The sequence below is a fragment of the Larimichthys crocea genome, chromosome XIV (assembly GCF_000972845.2).
Source record: "Larimichthys crocea isolate SSNF chromosome XIV, L_crocea_2.0, whole genome shotgun sequence".
Classification (NCBI taxonomy): domain Eukaryota; kingdom Metazoa; phylum Chordata; class Actinopteri; family Sciaenidae; genus Larimichthys; species Larimichthys crocea.
The window spans coordinates 7,452,980-7,479,683 of record NC_040024.1 but is presented as its reverse complement, the minus strand read 5'-3'; the positions used below and the strand labels follow the sequence as shown (position 1 = coordinate 7,479,683).

Genomic DNA, 26,704 nt, shown 5'->3' with positions numbered 1-26,704 from the left:
TCTATCATATGGATTTTATGAATGTCAAAAGTAAAGAGTCAGTACTCACAGAACCTGATGCAGAGAGCTGCGACCTCCATGTCGTCTTGCTGCGGACTGTCTAAACATCAGACCTAAGTGCAAGGTAGATGAGGAAGTTTCTCTTCCTGTGTGGCCTATTTCTGCTGTCGACACGTTTTAGATCGAAAACCAGAGAGACAGAGAGCCGCACTAGAAATACCCCCAGTGCTTACAAAAATATCAGAGGGTGGAGCTAATGAGCACAATAGACAGTGACCACGCTTACATGTCGATGCAGATAGAGATATATAAATGCAGATAAATTTGACCACTGTCTCAGTTTAACACGTAAGCATGCTAAAACATGAAAATTAGCACAGAAATGCAAATGTAATCATTTTTAATACACAGTTCTGAAGATGTACGGATGGTTCCTCGACTCTCCTGTCTATGTCCACCTCAGATGGTGAACTATCAGTAGCAAGGCTCTCCTAGATGTTTGCACATGGCTCACTGGCCTAATCAAAGCCCTGCCTTATTCATTTGAATTAAGATTAGATTACTGTCGTCTAAAGCTGTAACATCTGTTACAGCTGCAGTTAAAGCTCCTATGTTTGTTTTTGGGGTTAATGTCTACACACAGTCAGGTATGTGAAGTGAAGCCTGTGCAGAAGTGCCAAAAACTGCAGTTCCTCAAACGTCCACTTGAGGTCTCAAGCTTGCTGTAGCAGTATTATAAATGTGAATAATTGTATTAGTTTATTTTTTCACTGGGGTACTTATGTTGTTCATGACCTGGGGACTGGGCCAGGTATAAGTTTATATGCATACATAAGTAGATATTTTTTAAGCACTAAGTTAAGGGGTGCTATCCCCCTGTGATTTGTTAATTAGTAAAGATTAGTAAGTGACGTTTCTTATGATTTTGTTTAGATTGTTGCAGCTGTCCTTTCCCTTGTTTCCCTTGTAGTCTGCCTCAACTCTCTGTTGTATCATTAATCCTAATTGCTGCCAATAAATAATTCAGCAGAACAGAAAATGCAAACTTGATACTTTAATGCATTTTGTTCAATGGTAGATTTCAGCATGTGAGGCCATTTCTTTTGTTACATCAACTCTGCAGCCGATAAACAGTTAAAAAGTCACATGCAGCTCACAGATCATAGTCACGTGGTGCAGCTTAGTGATTAACAGAATAAAGTTGAACTACTGGGCAGTGCAGATCTCTTCACTGTGTAAGAGGAGGTGACTGCATTAAGATCCAAAAGGTAGGTTATTTTTTTTATTTTTAATCTGATCATTGGATATCACTGGTTTAAATTCTTCTCACTATTGCATGGATCTGCATTGTAATTTGGTCTTACTGTAAAGTATTATTACTTATTTTCCAATAAACACGAGTAGCCTAAAATGTATGCGTTATAGCTGAGGGGGTGAAATCAATTACAAACTCCGACCAGGAGACTGTAATCAGTCAAAGACAACGTTTGAATAAAAGACAGTGACTTAGCTTCAGGTGGCAGGTACAGTCTGGATTGTGAAGTTGAATCTGGTCGTAGCAACATGCAGGCAGGCAAACTGATCTGGAGAGGCGAGAAAACACAAGTTACCTGGAGAACTAGAAAGTGAAGAAACAGGCTGAATGATCTTGCACCTTCTCGCTGAATGAGTTGGAGTTTTATGGTGTTATGGTGTGTTGGCATTGATGAGATCATCTGCAGGTGTATTGGTTGATCGGCTGAAGAGAGGGACCAGGAAGCCAGCAGACCACACAGACTGGAAAAAAACATGAAACGTGTGTGTCCTCTGTACGGATGAACCTTTTTTAAAATACTTTATTTAAACTCTAGGATGCTTCACCTGAAAGATGGCGGGCTCTGTAGACCTCGACTCGCTGCCATCTGCACTTTGGTTTTCCATCACTCTGTTTGTTTTCCTAACACATCGTTGTGGAGGTAAATACGGCACACTGTACAACATTATTTTAACATGGAGTTAAACAAACTACACAACTCAGGTCTACTTAGCAAATTCTCAACAGCTAGATGAACCAACCACAGGAAAAACCTCTCTGAGAGTAAATGGAGCCCAGGTTCTCAACCAGGATCTTATATAGGCCTCACAATCGGCTGGATTGACAGCAGCTTGGTTGGTCAGCCCCAAAGATCCTCAGACAAACAAGAAATCACACTCTGGGTCAACAGACAGGTTAACCATCCCTTCAATCTATTGTGTGCTTCTACTCATGGCTCTTCTCAGACCACATGATGTGTCCTGTGACACACTGTTTACAGCTCTGGCTTTATTGCACTTTAATCATTACATGAGTACAACAAGAGTTCCTTAATCCTCTTAACATGACACAATAAACTAACTTGATGGCTGTTTATCCTGATTTAACATATATCAGATGTATCAGTTTCTCAAAATGAAGACCATGTCTTTTCTTTTCAGGTCAGCCTCAGGTTGTTGGTCCACCAGAGCCAATTGTGGCAACAGTTGGTGATGATATCATGTTGCCATGCCATTTGTCACCAGCTGTGGATGCCTCTGACCAAACTGTGGAATGGGCGAGACCGGATCTGAATCCCAGATTTGTCTATGTGTGGCGTGACGGCGTGGAACTAAAGACTAAACAACATCCGTTCTATGTGGGAAGAACTTCGTTGCACGTCAGTAAACTGAAACATGGCGACATTTCACTGAAACTTTCCAAAGTAAAACTCTCCGATGAGGGAACATACAGATGCTTCCTTCCCACACTGAATAGGGATTCTTCTGTTCAGCTTGTTGTTGGTGAGTGGACAAACTATATTGACTTAACAGGGCAGAACCTTGATGTGACCTTTTGAAGGATAACTTCTCTTCATCATTAGGTACAGTCTCCTCACTTATCATCAACTTAATGAGGACTGAAAACAATGAAGAGGTGGTTCTACAGTGTGACTCTGAAGGCTGGTATCCAGAGCCTGAGGTGTTCTGGCTGGACGCTGAGGGAAACCTCCTCTCTGCTGGACCTACAGAGACAGTCAGAGGTCCTGATGACCTCTATACTGTCAGCAGAAGATTGACTGTGAAGAAGAGCGACAACTTCACCTGTAGAGTCCAACAGAAGAACATCAACCAGACCAGAGAGACACAGATCTATGTTTCAGGTGGGAAATAACATCTATCCATAAATGTTAGGCTCAAATCTCTGAGTTCTAGCTCTTGGTGCACTTTGTTTTATTATTATTACAGATGATTTCTTCAGCCCTCCATGTAGCTCTGTTGCTCACATCATCACCATCATCAGCTTGGCTGTGGTTCTCATGATTGTTCTTGCAGTTGTCTTTGTAGTGTGGACACGAAGACGGAGACTAAACAGTAAGTCAGCCATTATTTTGTGCACTCCACCTCTGTCTCTATCAGTTTTACACTGTTTCTTTGTTTTCTTTACTGCAGGCCGCAACTTTACAACAAAAGCAACGAGAGGAAGTACCAACACAGAACGTCCTCCCTTGCTTGTTGAGGAGAAAAGTGAAACACTGCAGGTCATGTCAGAGAAAAAAACTAAACTTGATGAACAGTTAAAGAAAGTACAAGAAGAACACAAAGATGTGATGGTGCTGCTTCATTTATTAACGTCTCACAAAACGGTTGTTTCAAAACACATGCATGACCTTTTATCAGAAAAGGAATCGATCCAGACACAAAAACAAGATGGAAAAGGATTGAAAAAAGATTCTCTAGAGACAAAGGCGAGGCTTAATAGGAAAATACAGGACGTAGACACAATTTTGAAGGCTGTGCATTATGGGGAAACTATGGTGGGAGAGAAAAAGACAGAGTTAGACAATATCATTGAGGAAATTAATAAACAAACTAGAGGAGATAAATGATCAGCAAAATAAAGGAAACTCAAGCCATACCATTCAGAGATAAATAAAAAATGTGCTTAAAAATAAATAATCAGCTAAACTGGAGGTGAACTGTAAGACAGCAGATCATCTATTCAACAGTAAACAGGCTGTCAGTACAGGACAGCATTGGGCTCAACCAAAATCTACCTGACAGGGACCTCTAGTGGCCGTGTGAGTCATGAAAATGCCAATGCCTCATGGGAGGTCAATGGATGGGACACACAAGGCCACTGTTTTGTCATTTTCTACCAACATTCAGCGTCTAGTCAAATCAAGTCAAGTCTAATGCCACTTTCCTACCCTCACCATCATCCCCATTTGTGCATTTCCTATTATAGAATTTCATTAAATGTATCCGACAGGTTCAACTGAAATTGCACAGGTAACATTTGCTCAGGATTGTTTAATCTATTGCCATTACTAAAACCGACCCTTTAGGGGGCAGCATCGTACAGTCAATGGGATTGTATAGATTTATGACGTGATTTCTAAGGGACAAAAAGAAAACTAAAAAAAATCAACATTTGCTTTGGTGTTATTCTTTATTATGTCAGTAACTTTTCAGTCATAAAGGTATTGTATATATTGTGTATATTTCTGTGAACTGGTAATGATATTAGTGGTTTCATATATCTACATGGCTGTTAACAGTTTCTGTTACACTCAATAAAACCAGTCACTGATGTTGTGAGTTAGTTAAAGACTTAAACTTTAATCACTCTGTACTGATTGATTATTTACAGTGTTTACTGTCTTCATAAATAACTCATACAATCTCTAACCATCTTTTGATGGCCATCAACCTCTTTGGTCTTTTGTTATGAATATACACAACACTAGGATGGTGGACGTAAGTTGAGGCAGAACTTTACTGAATACAAAACTACCAGGACATTTAATTAGACATGGAGAGAAATTATGCTTAGCATCAACCAAACCAAAGACATACATTCCATAACGATTGTTTGAGCCTTCCCTGCACTCATATCATCCAGGCAGGATGTAACAAGATGAGCTGCAGGGTGGCAAGGTACAACATGTGGAAGAGAAAACATCACACCAGACGAGAGATGTGCTGGAAAAATAAGTCAACTTTTATTTTCAGTCTCCAAAACAAAGAAACTTGGAGGGAATCCTTTGCTCCCTCTTCACATCTCTAACAATTATGGTGCTGAATAGAAACAGAAAATATAGAAAAACATAGAAAACAAAAAACAGTCCAATTTGGTCGTATATAAACAAAAATAGACCAATTATACGTACATCATGCAGATTTATCTTAATTAGCTGAAATTTCAGACATCCAGCCTTGATTATATATATATATATATATATATATATATATATTTATTTATTTATTTATTTATTTATTTATTTTTCCTGTCATTTTAATAATTATTCAGGTTATGACAATTTTTGTTGTTTGATTTTTCTTTTTGCAATGTACCAATCTGATGTAGAACATCTTTTGATGTAGCCTATTATTATTCTATATTACAATAAACAGATATACTACACAATATTCAACAACAACAGTATTTGATACCCCTCTTCTTGCTCATGGAAAAGGTAATTTTGATCGTTCCTAACAATCAGTATTACATATATTAGTATGAGTATTTGTCACAGTTTGTGAGCACAGTGATTATTTTTAAAGGCAGCAGTGACGCTGTTCTTGTAATCCGATGTGAGAAGAGGAAATGATGCGGTTTAACTCTAATGAACTGATACCTCTTGAAATAGACGGTGACACTGAGTTAGATTAAAGTCTCGCTCTCACCTGATGATAATGAAGAAGAATCATGTCTAGTTATTTTAAGTCAGCATTTATAAATATATATATTGAAGAAGCAGTGGTCAGTGACAAAGCTGTCATTCTGCAGCAGAGGGGACGAAGAATGTAACACTATCGAAAACTATTACAAAACATGCGTGCTCATTAAAGGCTCCTGTATATGTGTCCTATGTATGACTTCTTTCATGCACGTTACTGAGCTTTCATTTCTCCTTTGGCCAGTCAGCTGTCGCTGCTCTCAGTAACCTACAAGACACAAAGTCACAAAAGTTAAAACTTTGAGACTCATGTTTGTGCTAATGCACAACAATATCAATGAAAATGTTCCCTCACCATCGCAGAACTGCTACGTGTTGTGTTGTTGTTTGGCTATTAGTAATGTTGTCTGTTTTCTACTTTTTGATCATAAGTAATGTCATCATCATGTACAGCTGTCAATGGAGACCAATCAAAAGCCTAAACCAAACCAAATTGAAGTCTAAATGCATGATAACATTTAACAGACTTTTAAAATAATAATATCTGACATATTGTTGCACTGCCTCATCTGTTCACAGCGCGGTCAGATAATCCTTCATGGTATTTACTGTAATGCAGGCGCATCTAGACCTGTTCATGACCTGCAAGATAGTTTAAAGTGTGCGGATAAAAATAAATGTAATACGTACATTGTTGTGAGATATTTTCACTGTGGCTTCATGACTCGGAAATCGGTCATGACTAAAAGCAGCCAGCGCAAGAGCTGTCAGTGAACTGAGAGGCCCATCTACCTTTTTCTGCCTGTGGGTTTCTCGTGTGGTTTTTGTCTGAGAAACTGTCACTAGGTCTGAAAGTTACTGCAACACACTCAGGCTAATGCAGCTTAAAAATGGATCAACGTTTAATGATTATAATTATATAAAAACTATTCAGTGGTTCTCACCATTTACAAGTTGAGGCACCAACATTATTTATAAAACAGGTTTGAAAATGTTGACTTGTGAAAGGTGTTACCTTGCTCCATCATGGTTTTGGTGACCATAGCATATGTTGCATCAATCGGAACAACTACAGTGGCCTGTCTTGACACTGAAACATAAAAAAAGTACAACACATTACATGTAAGTAGCAGGAAGATAAATAAACACACATTTTATGAAAATAAACAAATAAAGGAAAATCTCAAAGTACTGATGATTATAGATTTTTTTTTTTTAAATCACAAAAATCTGTCAATGAGGTGTATTTAAGGCGTGAATCAGTTTTCTGCATCATTCCAGGTCAACGACATTGACGTTGTTTCTATTACATGTTTGACAGATATTATGTTATGATATGTTAAAAGTAATTTCTTAACCTGTTTGTGGAAAGGGGGAAGTCTGGAAGTAGGCTGAGGTTGTTGATTCGTCTGTTTGAATAAAAAGACAGCAAAAAAACAAAAGTGGTGACGTGACGGCCATCAGGAACAACCAGAACAGCCACCTTTAGCAAACTTTGTTTTCTCTGTTCGTATTCTATGTACCTCTGACGTTTGTTGATGTTTGCTGTTTCCTACATCGCAGTAATCCGATCAGCAGCAGCAGAGTCACCAAGAAAAGAAAAACACCCAGACCAATCCAGAGTGGCAGAGAGAGCTGAAGGGCCTGTGGATCTTCATGATCTGGAGCTGGAGAGATAAAAGTTTGTGCTGCATGTAAAATAAAACGAGATTCTATACGATTACTCTGAAGATGTAACGTTATGGACATAACAACTCAAAACAGGTAAGATAAAATAAAGAACACTGGTATATCTCACCTCTGACATGCAGCCAGCTCTCCGGTGATTCAGCGCCAGAGATTCTGCACTTGTAGAGTCCTTCATTAGACCCGGAGACGCTGGTGAAGGTGAGGTTTCCTGCAGAGCCGCTCTCCATCAGATGTCTGTCTTTAAAGAAATCAGCGGTGAGGTTAGGGGACGCCGGCTTCATCCTGCAGCGCAGAGTCACAGCGTCTCCTTCCATCACAGGATGCACGGGACTCTCCAGGATCACAGAACCAGCTGACAACAAGTTTTGAAAATGTGTCATTGACATAAAAATGTGTAATATTGTTTTAAAAACTGTTTTACTTTGAAAATATGCAAATCTTTCTGCAATAGAACACAGGTTAACCCAACTCCATCCTCCTAATAATACTAATGATCATTGTCCTATAAGTTCTGGGGATGTGAACAGTGTTACTAACTGCATACCAGTGACAGTGATGTTGACAGTCTTGCTTTTCTTCCCTCCTCCCATTTCACACCAGTATTCTCCAGTGTCAGATAGAAAGGCATTTTCAATTGTACAGGGTCCCTGTGATGTCGACCAGCTAGTAGCACATGTTTGAACAGTTTCCTTCACCTTCTTCATCACTATCCATCCAGTCAACCCCTCCAGTCCCTCACAGCTCACAACAAAAGGCTCATATTGAAAGTGCTGCTGACTGTTGGGAACGACCTGAGGAAAACCTGCATCTAAGGAAGAGACGCAAAGTAAAAAGAGTCGTGATAAACCAAACATTTTCCAATAAAATGACAAAATCATTTGAAATGCAGTACATAATTACACACAGGTTCATTAACACTCATTATAGTATATTAAAATGACACTAAATATACATCACATTGTAAAGTTTGAAAGTTCTACTTACCAGCTTTTTGAGAATAACTGAAGTCAACTTCTGCAGCCAGTAGCAACAGAACAGTCATCACTGGAGAGGCGAGAGAGCTGCACGCTGCCTCAAACGTAACATATATATAACATAAATATAACATGTGAATGTCTAATATTTGGTCCATCACTGGTATAAAGTTTCTATTTGAAGCCAAATAACTGTCTGTTCACAATGAGTGACTTCATATATGTCCGTAGCTTTAAACAGATTCAGTACTCACACAGTCTGATGTGGAGAGCTGTGGCCTCCATGGTGTCTCGCTGCTGACTGTCTGAACATCAGACTAAATTTAAAATATCATGTCATGTCTGTCAAGTGAGAATCCGCTCCTCCCCTTCCTGTTTCAGGGGAGTTTCTGAGAGATGGAGGTGGTCTGAGGTCAAGAAATAAAAATCAATGAAGCAACATGTCAGTAGATGGCGACAGAAACTTGATTTTTGGTGCATATAATTTGACAAACTGAGATCAAATCAAATCAATTTTAAATCAAATCAATTTTATTTGTATAGCCCAAAGTCACAAAATACATTTGCCTCAGAGGGCTTTACAATCTGTCCTTAGACCCTCGGTCTAAGATGCCAAAGAAATTACTCTGAATAATCACACACATGGATCTGCCAAACAAACAAACATTAAAATAGACAAACTTTAAAAATTAGAAAAACAAATGTCACATTGAGGTAGAACCTCTTTTCTAACCCACTCCTTATGTCTAACATGAGCAAATCAGAAAAGTCTCAGTCTGTAGTCACATAATACACCTACTGTATTATTCACATTACCTACTGACACACCTTCTTCATTTCATCCTGTTGACTTTACTGTAATATTTTACAGACGACCTATAAAAAGTCCAAAGTTCAGTTTGGACCGATAAAACAGGTCATAAAAAAAACACACTGGAAAACGAAAGTTCAATACAAGGACACACACACACACACACACACACACACACACAGGACTTTAGATAAAATATAACTCACTCTGACATGGTTACTGCTGTGATTGGCTTGTTGTGCTCAATAGGAAAAAAGTCTCTGCAGACTCAGAACGTCGAGTTTTAGGCTCAAATCAAACATGAATGCAGATGCAGAACATTGTGCATGCAGAGTGATACTCTACTATCCATGTCATTAATTTGAGCCTGACTAAAAAGGAGATACCAAAACTTTGTCACACACGTTATCTAAATTGCATGAGGCGGGGTGAAAGTACAGTTTTTTTTTTTTTGATAATCCCAAACTTTGGCCACACAGACGACTGTTGCTTTGAGGCAAGGAGACACACACAACAGGTACGTAGGATTTTTTACATTAAACACTTAATTCTAATCAAAGACCAAACAATGACTAGGGTGAATCGAGACCAAGAAAAGACCAAGACTTTGGAGGATTGAGACCAAGTCAAGACTAAGACCAACGTGGAGTGAGACGGACTCAAGAACCTTCTTAGCTTCGCCAAATCTCTTTGAGGGATACGAGACTGTGACCTTCAAAAGGCTCTCGAGTACAACATGTCATAAAAGATTATTTTAGTGATTTTTTTTCAACATGTATTGATTGTAAATTTTTATTAGCTGTTTCTCATTTAAAAGTCAAACTGCAACTTTCTTCTAAAGTCTTCATTTATACACATCTGTGGGTTTTGTAATGCAGTAAAAGTTAATGTCTTCTGTTACATTGTTAAAAATGATGTACAAATAGACCAACAGGAAGCGCCTATGCCTACTCAGAGCATTTCTTAGGACAAAAAAAAAGTGTCTATTTAAGATTTTTTGATGTTACCAAGGTCAACTAGTGGGGTTCATTTCATGCTGGGACAAATTAACCCACTTTTTATACAGTTTTGACACAAAGAATCAAATGGAAAGGCCATCAGCACGTTACAGCCACTCATTAATTATGAAAAACAGGCAAATAACAAATTTTAGGCTTTGTGTTTTTGCAATATTTGCAATCAAAGTACAATTAAAACAAATCAGAGTGCAGAAATAAAAAAAAAGTACTTAAAATACTCTACATAAATGATATACTTTATTTCATATATACGTTGTATGAGATTAATGACCCCTCCGTTTGATTACTGGTGTCTATATGAAAGTGGGTTCATTTGTCACTTTATGTTGGCTGCTTTAGGACAAATCAGTGTTAAATCACAGGTTACAAAGAATACCACGTGTTTGCACGTGGGAACCCTTTTCCTGTTACATAAAATGTAAACAATGATATATAACTATAACACATATGAAAATAAACATAAACAACAGAAAAAAACGTTGATAAACTTTAGATTGAATTGGTCTCACATGTTTTAGCGTTGACTTATTTTCATTTTCAGAACTCCACACGATGGACAGACTCATATTGAAACCGCGGGTCACTGACTTCAGTGCACTGGTCTTGCATCACATCGTGGTCCTCCTTCTGCTCACACACTCCTGTGGAGGTAAATTTCACACAAACACATGGATAAATGTTTCATAGTCATACGAGGCCAAACAAGGCTGTCTTCTTCTCTTTGTACTCTAGCAGCATATAATTACATGAATTTGCTGTAAATCATTAACAGTTTAGTCCGTGTTGTCAAAGTTCGATGGGTGCATACTTAATAACAAGCGAATAAAAGTGTCTTGAACACTGAATATTCGTACATTAAATATTATATCATTGCAAACCCTGTCTCTGTTTCCCTTAGGTCAGTCTCAGGTGATTGATCCATCTCAGCCAATAGTGGCGATTGTTGGTGATGATATAATTTTGCCATGTCACCTGAAAATTCCTGCGGATGTGGATGCTCTTGGTATGACTGTAGAGTGGGCCCGACCAGACCTCGATCCCAGATTTGTCCATTTGAGGCGAGGTGGTGTGGAGCTTCTCCTCGAAGAGCATGCATTATACACAGGGAGAACATCACTGTTCATCAACAATTTAAAGTGTGGAGACATTTCACTGAAACTCTCCAAAGTGAAACTCTCTGATGCAGGAACATACAAATGCTTTCTGCCCACACTTGACACAGAATCTGTGGTCCAGCTTGCTGTAGGTAAGTTGGTATTAATCTATCGTGTTTTCAGGAACAGTATAAATGCTTTATATGCTTAACACAGTTAGGAAGAGAAGGGTACTTGGGATGAGCACCGGGGTATTTTGGATCACAGAAAGGTCGTGGTTTGAACAGAAGGGCCCCAAGACTAGAGGAGTACAGTACCTTTGATGACCAAAGGGGCATTTGACGCGATCATAGGGTCCAGCAGAAGGGCATATGGGGTACTTGGAGTTATCAAAGGGCATTAAAAATGAAGTAAGTTTAACAGTGTAAGAGCCATTTACAAGCAACTGTAATATAGTAGTATTATATGTATAATATTGTATTTTTGTGACAACTTTACATTTCTACTCTCTCTTAGGTTCTGTCTCCTCACCTGAAGTAGACATGTCCACAGTGAGCAATGGCGTGTTGTTAGAGTGCAAATCTAAAGGCTGGTATCCAGAGCCTGAGGTGTTCTGGCTGGACGCTGAGGGAAACCTCCTCTCTGCTGGACCTACAGAGACAGTCAGAGGTCCTGATGACCTCTATACTGTCAGTAGCAGAGTGACTGTAGAGAAGAGTAACAGCTTCACCTGTAGAGTCCAACAGAAGACGATCACCCAGACCAGAGAGACACACATCCATGTCCCAGGTAAGAAAATAGTTTAGGAGTTACTGACGTCATCACTGTGTTACACAGAGAAGTCAAGTTTTAAAAACATATTGTGTGTTTTTTCATTTCAGCTGAACTCTTTGTGGTCCAGTCCAGTTCTGCTGTTCGGATCAGCATCTCCTTGTTTGTTTGCTTCATCTTTATTGGTGCAGTTGTCTTTATTATGTGGAGAATGAGACAAACTGGTAAGTCGCAACTTCATTGAACTTTTTTCCAAACCTTGAGCTGCTTTCACATCTCTTGGATGATTGTTGTTTTAGGTCGTTCATTGACTCAAACAAGTCATTTTAATCTCACGTTTCTACAACATGATAAAATACAGTTGTTGAGCCTCGGAGACTACAACAGCTTTTCTCACATCCACTCTGGTCAGGCTTGTCGCTAGTCTCTTTTTAGAAAAAAAGGCACTGAAAGGGTCTGAAAGAAAGAAAGAAAGTCTAAAAAAGTGTCTGCATGTGAGAGCAACATTTGTCACAAAATATTCAGTGGTTGTATAAACTTATAATTCACACTCGGCAAATGAGTTTCATTGTTGTTGGCCATTATGATTTAAAATGGTAGTCTTGTTGTTTTATGATGTAGGTTGATTAGTACTAGTAGTATACAATGACATACCCTTACAAACATTTCTCAGCAGAGGCCAACACTGCATAAATAACACAGGTTTGAACCTTAAATTAAACACACACCTCTTCTGTCCACACAGAAAAAACAAAAACGGATGATCTTCTGATGGAGGACAGAAGACACGGGACAATAAGTGAGAAGATGAAGCATTTGGACAATAGAAAGGAAAAACTTGAAGAGGACTTCCAGAAGAAGGAAGAAGAACTGAAAGATGTAACAGAGATGATTACAACACTGACAGAGCAAAAGAAGAATCTGAAGGACCAGAGAGAGAAACTTACGTCACTACAGGAAGACAACACACAGATATTAAAAACAGACATTAAAAAAAAGGAGAAGCGTGAAAAGATCAAAGAGGATCTAGAGATGAGAAAGAGAGAATATAAGGCGCTGTTGCAGAACATAGAGAAACTACTGGAAACAACAGAGGATCTGATTATCAAAATATCAGAAAGGAAGGCAAAAATAGAGACAGACAAAGAGCAAATGAATAAAACCCTGAAAGAGCTGGAGAAAGAGAGAGAAGAGACTAAGAAGAAACTTGAGTTAGAGGAAGAAAGAAAAGCCCTGATAGAGGTGGAGAAAGAGACTGAGAGGAAACCTGAGGTAGAGCAGCCAGAGGAAGAAAAGGAAAAAGGGAAGGAAGGGGGGCAAAAAGGAAAAGAAAAAGGGAAAAATGATCCGTCATCCACTGATGCAGTGGTCTGATTCTTTTACTTGACATAAAATTTCAACAACATTTAGAAAATGTGCATTTTAGATCTGGAGTTCACTCTCTAAATTTGATGTATACAGTGACAAATCATAACAGAAGTTATGTCATGACACTCTCCATACAGAGCATAGACTGTGCTCTTTATAATATTATTTACTGCACAGAGACCAACAGTTCCAACATGAGGAAGATCTGGAAGGCAGGAAGTTGGATCATTGTGGACGGACATGAACAGATGCACAGCAACAATACTAACAATGATCATTAATGATAATAACTATATATAATAATAAATAATTATTATAGTATTATAAATAATAATACTATAATATAATAATAACTTTAATGGAGATATGACTAATAGTAGTAATAATGACAATAATAATAGTATTTGCAGTGGACATCAAGCAGGACCACAGCAGCACACCTGACCATTGATTATTGATTTCATATTCCTCTGATTAGTTTCTTTTCTTCTGTTCCATTTTGCTTCATAATGTTGCCTGTTTTGAGTATATTCTGCTTGAATTTGTATTTCTTTTGTTTTATTTCTTGGAAACTAATATGAGGCTGTCCATATAATACTTTGTACGATGTACGATTAAATAATCCCAAATTATCATGTTGAACTGTTGAGCTCAGCAGAGCACAGAAATCAAATCCTAAGAAAAAAATGCAAATAATTTGAATTAAAAGTATTTGATGATGTTTTTATAGTTGAGATATAGATGAACTTGTCTGTTTTTATTGTTTCTGATGTTTTCATGAATACCTTTTGCCTGTTTGGTTGAACTTCAATCTTCTTTGTATGAATCAGTAAATGTCTTTTTATACTGACTAAATATAGTTTGTAGAGGTGTGTTTGTGTTTCAACAAATAAACCATGATGACATGTAAACAAAAAATGAATGAATACATTTTTATTGTGATTCAGCCTGTCTGATATGAACAAAGAGAAAGAGAAATTAAACAGCTGTAGAAATGTATACCCAAAAGTTTGACTTTTATTTACATGTAAAACAAATATCTCTGTAATACACAAAGAAACAAACAGAGGAAGTAATTATGCTGAAAAAAACATTGTAATACCCGTCAAATACATTTTTTAATGATATGCCATCCTCCAGGTGGGAACCAAAGGGCTCCTTCACCATTTTGTTATTTCTGTGTGGTTTGTGTCTAAAACCTTAAATCATCATTATCAGCATTCAGAGAAGACAAAACGCACCTTTCTTCTGTTGTAACAAAGTCTGACAATAACCACTGAGACTTCTGACTCTGGCTGCCATATTTCTTTGTCTTCCTAAAAGTTGGAATCCAATGTTATTACACATAAATGTCTCCAAGAATCTGGACAGAGACTGGTATAACACATACAGTAACGTTCCCTTTTAGATGAAACTACAGTCATGTTAGATAAAAAAAACAGCTTTCTAACATTGTTAAGAAAGGTGCTTTATACTCGATAAATTATATGAATAAAATTCACGAGGATGAAGATTTTAGTAGCTGATTAAATAATAAAACACATAGCCGATGTTTAGAAGTGGTTATACTTTTTGCTACGGTATCATAACTTAATTGGAGGGATTCCAAATGCCAAAGTGAAGTGCTGCAATGAAAAAACACAAGTAGAAGGAGGTATGATGAAAGATGATAAGGCAATGTACAGATTGTAAAGCCCGAGGCAAATGTACTTTGTGACTTTGGGCTATACAAATAAAATTTGATTTGATTTGAAAACAGAAAAGTGAAGCATGTTACGACCCGACTCGTTTTGGTGAGCAGTAACATAAGATAAGGATAAGAAATGAAGTGGAAGGTGACAACTGGTTCAGGTTAACGTCAGGAGTTTAATTAACCAAGGAGGGACGCATACAGAAAGTAATATAACAAAAAAAGTCTAGGAACTAATAACCAATGCTCAAAATGACAATGAATTATAGCAACAAAAGCGAGGCGCACTGTTCACAGTATCACAGCTGCCCGCAACTGCGGACACACAGTCTATTTAAACTGCAGCTGGGGTTGATTGAGGACTCCCCGATTGGTCGAACCACAGCCACACCAAACACAGACGACAGGGTACAGCAACCAGTAAGTAGGCGGTCCTAGCTCCAAAAGGGACAAATCCTCGACAAGGAATGACACAGCTGGTTTTGCCTTACTGGTAGAACCACTCCTGGAAAACACAATTAATGCATGCTAAACGGCAGCCAGCGGCCGTAACACTACTCTGGGGTTAAAGTCTGTATGTATTTACTTGACAACTGCAGTCCTCTGTTATGAGACGACTGATTGCTGCAACAGGTATGTGACCTTTTTCTTATTTAATAAAGGTTTACCTATATTTGATTTAAAAGACATGAATAATTGCGTCCAGTATAAAAAACTTAAAACGATTTAAGAGTGAGCTCTAATTAGGTCACTCTGCTTCCTGAATGTGAATCTGTTGTGTCTGCTTGTTGGAAGCCGTTTAACCATTAACAACAACTGATTGAAATCCACTGATTAAAAAGAAGTTTAAAGTTTCCATGCCAGGCAGAGGAAAGTAAGATTTAACTCATTCCTGTCCGTCTGAACATGAAAGACGGCCAGCAGGGTCAAAATGGTCGTTCCTAAGAACCTTTGACAATAAAGTCAGCAGCATCTGTGGTGTTTAAAATGAACAGGTATTTCAGGCATTTCTACTGCTACATAAGCTACAAACAGCTTCCAGCTCTTTGACAAGTGGTACAATTTTTCAACTCCAGGATGTTTCACGTGAAGATTGGACCAACCCCCAAACGACGACTCTGCACCTTTACTGTTGTCCTGCTTCTGCAAACACTCTCCTGCACAGGTAACGCTCATTTTGTGCACCATGTTTAAAGGACATTAGTCAAGGTAAACATTACTGTTATCACAACTTTATTTAATGAAACAGATCACATGCATGAGAGAGGTAGACAAATGTAATGTGCTGTCAGAAAAGATTGCAAGTTGAGATACAAACCTGATGTAGCCTTACAGAGATGTATGTGATTTGTTAATTCTTAAAGCTAATATAAAGTCACATGATTTCTCCCCAGGTCAATATCAAGTAAAATGTCCACCTCAGCCAGTTGTGGCATTCACTGGCGCTGACATCATTTTTCCATGCCACCTGATACCTGCCATCGATGCTGCTTCCACAACTGTCGAATGGACGAGACCTGACCTGAAACCCAGATTTGTCCACTTGTGGCGTTCTGGTGAAGAGATTCTAGATGATCAGCATCCATCTTACAAAGGAAGAACATCTCTGCCCACTGATAAACTGAAACATGGAGACATTTCACTCAAACTCTCCAAAGTGAAACTGTCTGATGAAGGAACATACAGGTGCTATATTCCCATACTGAATATCGACTCAACTGTTGAGCTCGTCTTTGGTAAGTGAGCACATGTCCATTTGTACATTTATTCATCCACAGAAAGGTGAACCCCACACTGGAGCTCCTTAAGGGAGCTAATGGTATCATGGCACATCCAAGCATATAATAATGGATCAGTACTGGCCCAATATTCCAGCAAGGTTCACAAAATGGGCAATTTGACTAAAGGTTTAGGGCAGGTGGACTAACAAGAGGTGTACTTAGACTGACCAGAAGGGTTTTTGGACTAACTACAGAGGCATCTAGGCCAGCCCAATGAGGATTTTAGCTAACCAAGGTTTTTGTATTGACAAGAAGGGTACTGTATTTAAGCTGATCAGAAGTGTGTTTGGGCCAACCACAAGGGCAGTTATGCCAATTAGTGGTACTCGGACCGAGCAGAGTGTTATGTGGAGCGACTAGAGGGGCAACCAGCCACAGAGGCATCTGGATCACCCATAAGGGCATTTAGTTTGAGCAGAAAAGAATTTGGGCCACCCAGAATAACTGGAGTAATTGAAAATGTCATATATATGTTCTGTATGATTGATACGTCCCTGTCTGGGGTTCAGGGAGTGTAACATAAATAGGATTCCACACTTGTTTGTAGTCAGAAACCCTAACCCTATACCAGAAGAAACAAGTCAGTTACCAAACTTTAAAACTGTATCTTACAAAGGCAAGTTGTTTTCAGCTGAACAATGTATAGACTGTATGTTTGTGTCTAAGCTAAATTTGAATGTCATGTTTTTAAAGAAGTGCATAATTTCTTTCTTGTGTCAACACGACATTCTATATTTTTGTTATATCTTAGGTTCTGTCTCCTCACCTGGAATAAACATGTCCAAAGTCAGCGATGGAGTGTTGTTAGAGTGCAAATCTAAAGGCAAGTATTTAGAGCCTGAGGTGTTCTGGCTGGACGCTGAAGGAAACCTCCTCTCTGCTGGACCTACTCAGACAGTCAGAGGTCCTGATGACCTCTATACTGTCAGCAGCAAAGTGACTGTAGAGAAGAGTAACAGCTTCACCTGTAGAGTCCAACAGAAGAACATCAACCAGACCAGAGAAGCGCACATCCATGTCCCAGGTAGGAAAATGGTTTAGCAGTTGGGTGATGGGATAGTTGAAGTCTTGTTTTATAAACTAATCTGTTATATGCTTTTTCTATTTCAGCTGAACTCTTTGTGGTCCAGTCCAGTTCTGCTGTTCGCATCACCATCTCCTTGTTTGTTTGCTTCATGTTTATTGGTGCAGTTGTCTTTATTATGTGCAGAGTGAGACAAATTGGTAAGTCGCATGTTCACTGGACGTCTTTTCAATCCTTTCACATCTCTTGATCGTTGTCATGAATTATTCATTGACTCGAACAAATCATTTTAGTCTCATGTTTCTACAACATGATAAAATACAGTTGTTGAGCCTCAGCTCTCCGTCAGACTCGGAGACTACAACAGGTTTTGTCACATCCACTCTGGTCAGGCTTGTCGCTAGTCTCTTTTTTTAAAAAAAGGCACTGAAAGGGTCTGAAAGAAAGAAAGAAAGTCTAAAAATAGTGTCTGCATGTGAGAGCAACATTTGTCACAAAATATTCAGTGGTTGTATAAACTTATAATTCACACTCACATTAAATATTTTAGCAAATGAGTTTCATTGTTGTTGGCCATGATATGAACAATATGAATTATTTACATTAGTCTTTAAGTCAGTCTTATGATTTAAAATGGTAGTCTTGTTGTTTTATGATGTAGGTTGACTTGTACTAGTAGTATACAATGACATACCCTTACAAACTTTTCTCAGCAGAGGCCAACACTGCATAAATAACACAGGTTTGAACCTTAAATTAAACAAGCATCTCTTCTGTCCACATAGAAAACACAAACAGGAATGAACACATGACAAGAAGTCAGATGACGTATTTGGGCAATAGAAAGAAAAAACTTGAAGAGGACTTAAAGAAGAAGAAAGAACAGGATGATGTAATATACATGATTACAAAACTGACAGAGCAAAAGAAGAATCTGAAGGACCAGAGAGAGAAACTCACAACACTACTGCAGGAGGATAAAGCACAGATGGAGGCGATCAAGAAGAATATAAATGACGGGTACAAAATGAAGAAAGACACAAAAATGCAGAAGGCTGAAAAGACCGAAAAGGATCTGGAGGAGAGACAGAAAAAACACAAGGAACTGTTAGAGAACACAAATGAACTACAGGACACAACAGATGATCTGATTATTAAAATATCAGAAAGGAAGGCAAAAATAGAGAAAGATAAAGAGCAAATGAATAAAACCCTGAAAGAGGTGGAGAAAGAGAGAGAAGAGACTAAGAAGAAACTTGAGTTAGAGCAGTCAGAGGAAGAAAGAAAAGTCCTGATTGAGGTGGAGAAAGAGACTGAGAGGAAACTTGTTTTACTTGACATTTAGTTCAAATTACAACATTTAGAACATTTAGATCTGTAGTCAGTAAGTTTAACCTGATGTGTCCACAGTAAACCTTTGTCAGTTCATTCTCTGTTCTTAAATACATTTAGGCTAATTAAATATTCTGTCCACACTTACTGAGTTATTGTATTTCATTCATTGATCAGAGTGAACACTGCCCTCTGGTGACATGAGCAGCATTTTTATTCTTTTTCAAACAAATTTTTCAAATGTTTTATGATGATTTGATGAATAACTTTTGACTCTGGTTGAATTTCTGTGTCATGTATCAGGACATGTATTCATATCATATAGCATATCATATGTAAGTCATTATGTCAAAAACAAATGAACCTAACTCGTTATCACACAGGCAATGTATGAATACATGACCGCTTAGATTCTGTAAATTTCATTTTGTATTTTTAATATTTTAATATGAAATAGATATCAGGTTTAACAGACACTCATTGAATATTGTTTGCAGGTGTGTGTGTGTGTGTGTGTGTGTGTGTCAACCATGTTGGGGTTACTGTAGAGAAATAAATAAATTAATTAATAATTAAAATAAATAAACCATAGAGACAGTTTCCCCTTTTGAGAGAGAGTTATAAATATACACATGTTCACTAATGATATACTAACTCCACAAATATCTTTGACTTCTGATTATCTTTATTTCCTGATACAATACAAACATAATCCAACAACTTATACTGTAATGGTATTATTAAGCCCCTCAGCACAGGCTGCATTAAAAACTCACATGACTGTATGGAGGATATTACTACAAAGGTTCAGAAAAACATTCATTGCTGCATGAACAGATGAGCTGAAGTTGTCTTATTGCTATAAAGGGTCCTCTGCTTTCGTTCCTTCATTTGTGTGTGGTTAGACGCGATACACAGCACACATGTTGAAAACAGGTCGTCTGTGGTTTTTAACCTCTTTGACTCGTGACTTTTTTCTGTAAATGGTGAAGTACAAAAAGCTCTAAATAAAGTTATCCCCACAGTTTCTGAACACACTCTAAGCACAGCTCGCAGTAAGTCAGGAATAGCAAGTGAGAGTGCGATGGCAGAGATACAAACATAGTCTTGTCTTGTCTTGTCTTGTCATACCTGGTTTTAGCAACACTAGGTAACAGTAGCCTTAAGCCACTGCACTTTACTTATTTATTTTAACTTAGCTTAGGTCTTGTCTTGTCTTGTGCACTTGCACTTTACTGCTGTTGTTGTTGTTGTCTATGTAAACGCATAGGAAAGTGAGAAACGTAATTTCGATTCCTTTGTATGTCAAGTACATGTGAAGAAATTGACAAATAAAAAACTGATTGATTGATTGATTGATTGATAGTCAGGTCATTATTTTAGTACTCTCTACATTCAGCATTCTTTGTCGTTTACTTTTTCGCTTCGGTCACTTTGGCAGCTGCCTTTGCAGACTTTACATATGCATACGTATTTCTGTGTAACTCTGACTTTCCCACAGTGAAGCTGTCCGACCACCACCAGCAGCAGAGCCACCAACAAGACGGTGAAAACAGTTCTCATGATGAGGTAAGTGTGACATTCAGTGTCTGGGTGATGAGGTGAGGGACTGGTCTCTCTGTGGAGCTCTGCAAAGAAAGAACACAAAGAGTCTTCATGAGACGTGGTGGTACGTTGATTGTTGCAGATTGGAGATCGATTGGGAAACACATGTAGAGTTCAGACTGGAAATCCAACATACGACAGCCCATCTGTGTCAAGATATTACAGTGTAATAAAAATCTAATATCCGATTCAAATGAAAAAGAAATTAGATTTTAGGGATCCATTGAGTATAATATGACTGAAGATGGTTTATATTTAGATTAGCTCCTGTGTGATTTTAGAGCCTTTATTTTCCTGCAACGTCACAGCGATTGTGTATAAAATATAAAATGACATATCTTATTTTTGGGTTGAGTAAAGTTTTGCACTGTTAAGATGTTAATTTACTTCAACTTTAATTTATTCTATATCAAGAACCAAAAGAATGTACTATAAACAATATAAAAATACCTTTTTATTATTAGAAAGTAAGATATATACTGACAGCACAACATCATGTTCACTCTGTGACTTAATTCTTTGTAAGTTGTTGCAATCAGTCGTTTAGATGTCTTAGATTTTACATTATTTTTACATTTTTACTTATATATTTTGGCATCATGAACAAATACAAACCCAGGTCAGTCACAGGTTTTGGTTGAACTTGGAATAATGAAATAAGAGAAGCAGAAACAAAGCTCACCTCTGACAGCCAGCCGGCTCTCTGCTGACTCTCCAGAGTCAGAGATGCTGCACTTGTAAAGTCCTTCGTCAGATTTAGAAACATGCTGGATGATCTTCTCTCCTGTGAAGCTGGATCCAATGAAGAGTCCATCTTTATAGAAATCTGCTATGTGGGTAGAGGAGATCCTTTTGCTTCTACAGCGCAGAGTCACGGCAGCTCCCTCCGTCACCGGGACAGCCGGACTCTCCAGGATCACAGAACCAGCTGCAAAGGAATAAATATAAATTACGAAACATCACTGCTGATTATTTTCAGTAATAAGCGACCTCAGCAAATATTTTCCATCAATATGTTACCAGTGACAGTGATGTTGACAGCGTTGCTCCTCTCTCCTCCGGCCTCGCACCAGTACTCTCCACTGTCCGTTTGATAAGCAGGTTTGATGGCGCAGATGGAGCCTGTCGCTGTCTTCCAGGTACTGACACACTCGCTGACTTTACTGTTGGTGTTCCTCATGACGGTCCATCCGGATGGGGCTCTCAGACCCTCACAGTTAAAGGAGACGAAGGTGTATTCAAAGAGCTGCAGTCTGGTTGGAATGATCTGAGCAAAACCTTCACAGAGAGGTTACATTAAGATATTTAGAAATATTAGTTTAATTAGTAATAATATTAGTTTAGTTTCGTGTCTAAAGGATACTCACCACTTTCCTGAGTGTGATTAGGATGAACTGGTTCAACCAACAGCATCAACACATCCATCACTGGAGAGACAACAGGAACAAATATAAATTAAAATAAATGTTGATTCTACCAACCATCGTGATATCACATCTACCATCAACATACTAAGAAATCCTTTTTAATGCCACATGAAGGCAGACCTCGTACTCACACAGTCTGATGCAGAGAGCTCTGACCTCCATGGTGTCTTCCTGCCAACTGTCTGAACGTCAGACTGACAGCTGAAGTGTAATGTTGGTGAGAACTTCCTCCTCCTGTTTCTGCAGTATCACGTAGAGAGGCTCTATGATATCGATCTGCTCCTCACCCTCTGTTTTAGTCCATAATATGGGTTGAATCGGATTTTTAAAGACTAAGTGTAAAGAGCTATTATTACTAAAACCACAAGAGCATCATTGAGGTCACAAGGAAACGCTTGAACATAGAACGGACTCAACAAGATGGACTCAATACACAAGTGAAGGCAGGATAACAAGATAAAGCTGAAACTAATCAAGCTGGAGCAGACAATCAAAACTGGTGGGATACACAACAATGACGGGATGTCGTAACCATGACAACTACAGTATAACTAAAGAACCTTAGACCCATACCAAATGTACATAAGTACACCTTTCTAAGGATACACCCAAAGGTTGCAACCATGAGCTGTATTATGCATTACGTAGAAGACGTATCAGGGATATACAGATCTAATAGAAGTACCATGGGTTCAAACCCCAGGTACATTTTGTGCTTTCTTTGTTAATAGGAGCAGTAAAGAGTATTTGGAGTCATTCATGTAGCCAGTGGCTGTAAATAGTCGGGCCTTCGAAAGAAGTAATAAAACCATAAAGTGTCTTAGAACAGCAGCGTATACTAACTGGACTTTACAAACAAACTGTTGCTAAGGATCCGGAGTCGACCAACAAAACAGAGACTCAAGGGGGCGTTATGGAGCTTAACATGATCAGGCAGGAGTGGTGGTTTTGTTTAGAGGAGAATCGATGTCACACATAAAAGTTTAACTTTTTATGTTTTTTACTCGCTGTCAAAACAGTTTTATGAATCTCGAGTCTGAGAAAACAACCCTGACGATGTCATTATAAGTTTAAAAACTGCATTAGCATGAAAGACGTGGACATGTAGCAAGGAAGTAAAGAAGGTCTAATAAAAAGACTATTGAGCTGCATCATGGGAAATGTAGGCTCCAGCAATTTTGAATCTTTAAACATTCTAGGGAAGTCCAAGATATTTCAGCCTCTGTTTATGTCTCTGGAGGAACACTTTAACAATGACATTACTGTGATTGTCAAAGCTCAGAATGCCTTTTCATATGATGCATGTGTCCAATAATGGATTACATTAATGGTTCAGTCTGTTCATGTGACGTTGTTATCAGCAGCTGCACAGTTGCTTCAGGTCTAACCAATCAACATGTTCTTAGTTGACCACAGAGAGTCTATCTATTTAAAAGTGGCAGCAGCTCTCGTCTTCATACGTGTTCATATGTGTCCACAGAAATAAAACGTGGTTTAACCTTCACGCTGCAGCAAACTGCTCACTTTTAAAAATAAACCCACACGCTTCGAGGCAGCGAAAGACCTCAACTGTGCAGCTCACGTATCACGCCATTTATTTACCACAAGCCTCTTATTTTGTATTATGTATACGCAACTCATGAGAACATGTATAGAATAAGTCTATAACATAAAACATTTTAGTCAAATTATTACAGACTTTAATATATGACAAAGAAAAATATAAACCATCCCTGCGTCAGTCAAAGACCTGAAAGACACAGAAAATATTTGTTGAAAAGAATTATTGTTGGATCTAAATTTGATGTATTTATTAAGTTTACTTCTCCTCAAGTGTCATAAAAGGTCAATAGCTCATTTTTTCTTTTCCTGATCTTGTAATTAATGTGTAATGTGATGCTGATATGAGTCCATGTCTGTTAAGCACTAGTCTGATTCTTACCTAATCAAATGTGTAGTAGACATCTGATGCACGTCGGGAGGAAGCATCGACGGTTGGTGTTGGTGTGAGGACGGAGACTCCTGGTTCTGTTTTGGACACAAGAAAAATGGCTGATTGTTTTGTGTAATTTTGTAATTCTGGATGTCACATGGCAGAAACGTAAGAGTTCTTGATTTAAGACCAACATGTTCATTGTTGTGTGAACTGTGGGAGAGTTCACCCAACGCTAATGCTGCTACAGAACTGGCTGTGGTTTCCTCGTGTGGTTTGAGTATAAAGAAACAGCCTCTTTGTCTCCAGCTCACACATGTGAACACATTTCACATGCAGGCGTGACCTTTTAACCTATTATTTATTCAAAAAGGAGCAGCGTGGTGGACCTTTGGGCACTCTCCCTGCAAAAAGTTTACATGCATCATTTTGTGTTTGTGTCAAGTAAAATACCTGTTTGACTCGTGTTTGCTGTGACGCAAGAATAAATGGGCCTTTGCGGATTAACTACAGCGGTCAGTCCAGACACTGAAAGAAACACAAAATCATTATCTGTGTTTAATGCTGGAGAACTTCCACACAGACAAAATAATGTGCCGATACGTACATGGTCCTTACCTGTTCGTGTTTCGCTTGAGTGAGAGTCTGGCACTGTCGTCCTTGAGGAAATGCAGAAAAACACTGGAGTACAGGAGAGAAAACCTGTGTGATCATGGCATCAATGGGTAAGAGTAGAGTATTTCAAGGTTTTCCTTCTATCTTGATGTACCTCTATGTTTCACACAAAGACACAGTCCCACCAACAGCAGTAGCAGGGTCATCGAACACGTGGCTGTAGTCCACACGATGATGAGCTCAGAGGAATGATGCTGGGAAGGTTGACCCTCTTCATGAAGTGTTGGAGCGACTGGTAAAGTACGAGCTTTATATTATTGTGTGATTCCTCTGTAGCAAACATAGACTTTAAAAAATCAGGATATTTGTTGTCTCACCTCTCACAGCCAGCCAGCTCTCTGCGGATTCAACACCAGCGATGTCACACTTGTAGAGTCCTTCATCAGACTTAGAAACATTGTGGATGCTGATGCTTCCTTCAAAGATAGTCCATTTCAAAGTGCCATCTTTATAGAAATCAGCTACATGGACAGTGGAAGTTTTCTTGTTTCTGCAGTGCAGAGTCACATCGGATCCCTCCAGCACAGGGACAGCAGGACTCTCCAGGATCACAGAACCATCTGAACAACAGCAGATTTAACAAATAATTTATAACTCATTCATTTTTATACAAAATATCGCTGTCATGTGAAATAGAACAAGGAAATACGGGTTAAAAGATTTCGTTCATTCAGAGTCATCTTTGTGTCCAATATTCAATCTGTATTAGCTCTGTATTGCTCTTCATTTCTTCACTTCAACCACCGTCACATTGTTTTTTACTTTTTTTCAAAATTGATGTTTGTTTATTTTTTAATGTAACAATTCTTAACATACCGGTAACAGTGATGTGGACAGAGTTGCTTATCGCTGTTTCGTTAGCTTCACACCAATAAACTCCACTGTCTCCTTCAAGGACATGTTCAAGTGAGCAGGGTGTCCTTGATGTCTTCCAGCCACGACCACACCTTGATGTGACTCCCATAATCCTCTTCATCACTCTCCACTCGGTGAAATCATCAAATCCGTCACAATCAAAAGAGATAGAGTCAAATTCGAAGAACTGGAGTCTGTTTGGAACAACACGAAGCAAAGCTCCGTCTGAGGATGAAGACAAAAAATGACAGAAAATTGTAAATGGTAAACTTGTATTCTACTTCCAATGACACGATAGATCAAGGGACCACACATCGGCCGTTAGATTAACCTGAAATAATTACGTAACTGCGACTTACCAATTCTCTCAGCACAGTAACCGTACTGATCTTCTGCAACCAGAAGCACCAATACTTTGACGACTGGAGACAGAACAGAGAGCTCTGTGTCAGAATTAGACTATAGACACTAATACAACATTTAAGACATATATTTTTGAATAATACATTTAAAGACAGACTCAGTACTCACATAGTCCAATGCAGAGATCTGTCACCTCCATGTTGTCTTACTGTGAACTGTCTGAACATCAGACTAAAAGACTAAATATAATGTAGGTGAGAACTTCCTCTTCCTGTGCAGCTTACTTGTGGTGACTGAAACGTCAGAAGGTTTGACGCTGTGTGTGACACACAGCTGCTCTGAGAAAGGTCTTATAAGTTCAGCCTTTAAAGGTTCAGTACGTAAACTATATGGTCTATTCCCCCTTTTCCATAAAGTCGCCATGTTTAATCATCATGTTTCTACAGCAGCCCTGAACGGACAACAGGGTCTTCATGTTTTTGTATCATAGTTTGCCCTACACACTTGGAAGGGGAGGGTATTCTGTTGGTTTCAATCTGCAACTTCAAATGCTTTGTCTTCTAGTTGCCTCTAAATCTGACACACCTAAATACAGTCAACCAACCAACTGTTGACTTG

General features: G+C 38.5%; 5 protein-coding genes across 7 annotated transcripts; 2 read left to right on the top strand and 3 right to left on the bottom strand.

Annotated features, from left to right (window-relative positions):
• The first annotated feature begins 77 nt into the window (after positions 1-77).
• On the top strand, positions 78-14,144 carry LOC104937486 (uncharacterized). Its single transcript, XM_027288169.1, has 12 exons — positions 78-1,268; positions 1,851-1,955; positions 2,455-2,796; positions 2,877-3,155; positions 3,241-3,366; positions 3,445-3,879; positions 8,720-8,743; positions 10,710-10,817; positions 11,067-11,414; positions 11,779-12,051; positions 12,144-12,257; positions 12,779-14,144. The coding sequence occupies exons 2-12, from the start codon at positions 1,868-1,870 to the stop codon at positions 13,405-13,407; spliced, it is 2,766 nt and encodes a 921-aa protein (XP_027143970.1). The 5' UTR covers positions 78-1,268; positions 1,851-1,867; the 3' UTR covers positions 13,408-14,144.
• On the bottom strand, positions 5,308-9,660 carry LOC109140383 (low affinity immunoglobulin gamma Fc region receptor III). 2 transcript variants are annotated; one of them, XM_019267089.2, is made up of 9 exons: positions 9,356-9,660; positions 8,593-8,745; positions 8,349-8,432; positions 7,909-8,172; positions 7,474-7,716; positions 7,199-7,342; positions 7,034-7,084; positions 6,691-6,765; positions 5,308-5,943 (listed from the first exon to the last, which is right to left on the bottom strand). In XM_019267089.2, the coding sequence occupies exons 2-9, from the start codon at positions 8,621-8,623 to the stop codon at positions 5,936-5,938; spliced, it is 900 nt and encodes a 299-aa protein (XP_019122634.2). In that variant the 5' UTR covers positions 8,624-8,745; positions 9,356-9,660; the 3' UTR covers positions 5,308-5,935. The 2 variants fall into 2 exon arrangements, with proteins under 2 accessions (XP_019122634.2, XP_027143435.1); XM_027287634.1 differs by lacking the exon at positions 9,356-9,660 and adding an exon at positions 9,155-9,268.
• A 1,414-nt stretch (positions 14,145-15,558) lies between the features above and the next one.
• On the top strand, positions 15,559-19,698 carry LOC113747577 (butyrophilin subfamily 3 member A2-like). Its single transcript, XM_027287590.1, has 6 exons — positions 15,559-15,724; positions 16,168-16,256; positions 16,486-16,827; positions 17,624-17,896; positions 17,983-18,096; positions 18,682-19,698. Exons 2-6 carry the CDS (start codon positions 16,169-16,171, stop codon positions 19,239-19,241), a joined length of 1,377 nt encoding a protein of 458 aa, XP_027143391.1. The 5' UTR covers positions 15,559-15,724; position 16,168; the 3' UTR covers positions 19,242-19,698.
• Positions 19,699-20,604: 906 nt separating this feature from the next.
• Positions 20,605-22,538, bottom strand: LOC109140375 (low affinity immunoglobulin gamma Fc region receptor II-a-like). Its single transcript, XM_019267081.2, has 5 exons — positions 22,392-22,538; positions 22,201-22,260; positions 21,854-22,111; positions 21,516-21,761; positions 20,605-20,856 (listed from the first exon to the last, which is right to left on the bottom strand). The coding sequence occupies exons 1-5, from the start codon at positions 22,420-22,422 to the stop codon at positions 20,624-20,626; spliced, it is 828 nt and encodes a 275-aa protein (XP_019122626.2). The 5' UTR covers positions 22,423-22,538; the 3' UTR covers positions 20,605-20,623.
• Positions 22,539-23,859: 1,321 nt separating this feature from the next.
• LOC109140376 (low affinity immunoglobulin gamma Fc region receptor II-a) lies at positions 23,860-26,316 on the bottom strand. 2 transcript variants are annotated; one of them, XM_027287620.1, is made up of 9 exons: positions 26,255-26,316; positions 26,083-26,145; positions 25,685-25,948; positions 25,186-25,428; positions 24,963-25,100; positions 24,812-24,874; positions 24,647-24,721; positions 24,203-24,288; positions 23,860-24,010 (listed from the first exon to the last, which is right to left on the bottom strand). In XM_027287620.1, exons 1-8 carry the CDS (start codon positions 26,283-26,285, stop codon positions 24,203-24,205), a joined length of 963 nt encoding a protein of 320 aa, XP_027143421.1. In that variant the 5' UTR covers positions 26,286-26,316; the 3' UTR covers positions 23,860-24,010. The 2 variants fall into 2 exon arrangements, with proteins under 2 accessions (XP_027143421.1, XP_027143422.1); XM_027287621.1 differs by having other exon boundaries at positions 24,963-25,079.
• Between the last annotated feature and the right edge of the window lie 388 nt (positions 26,317-26,704).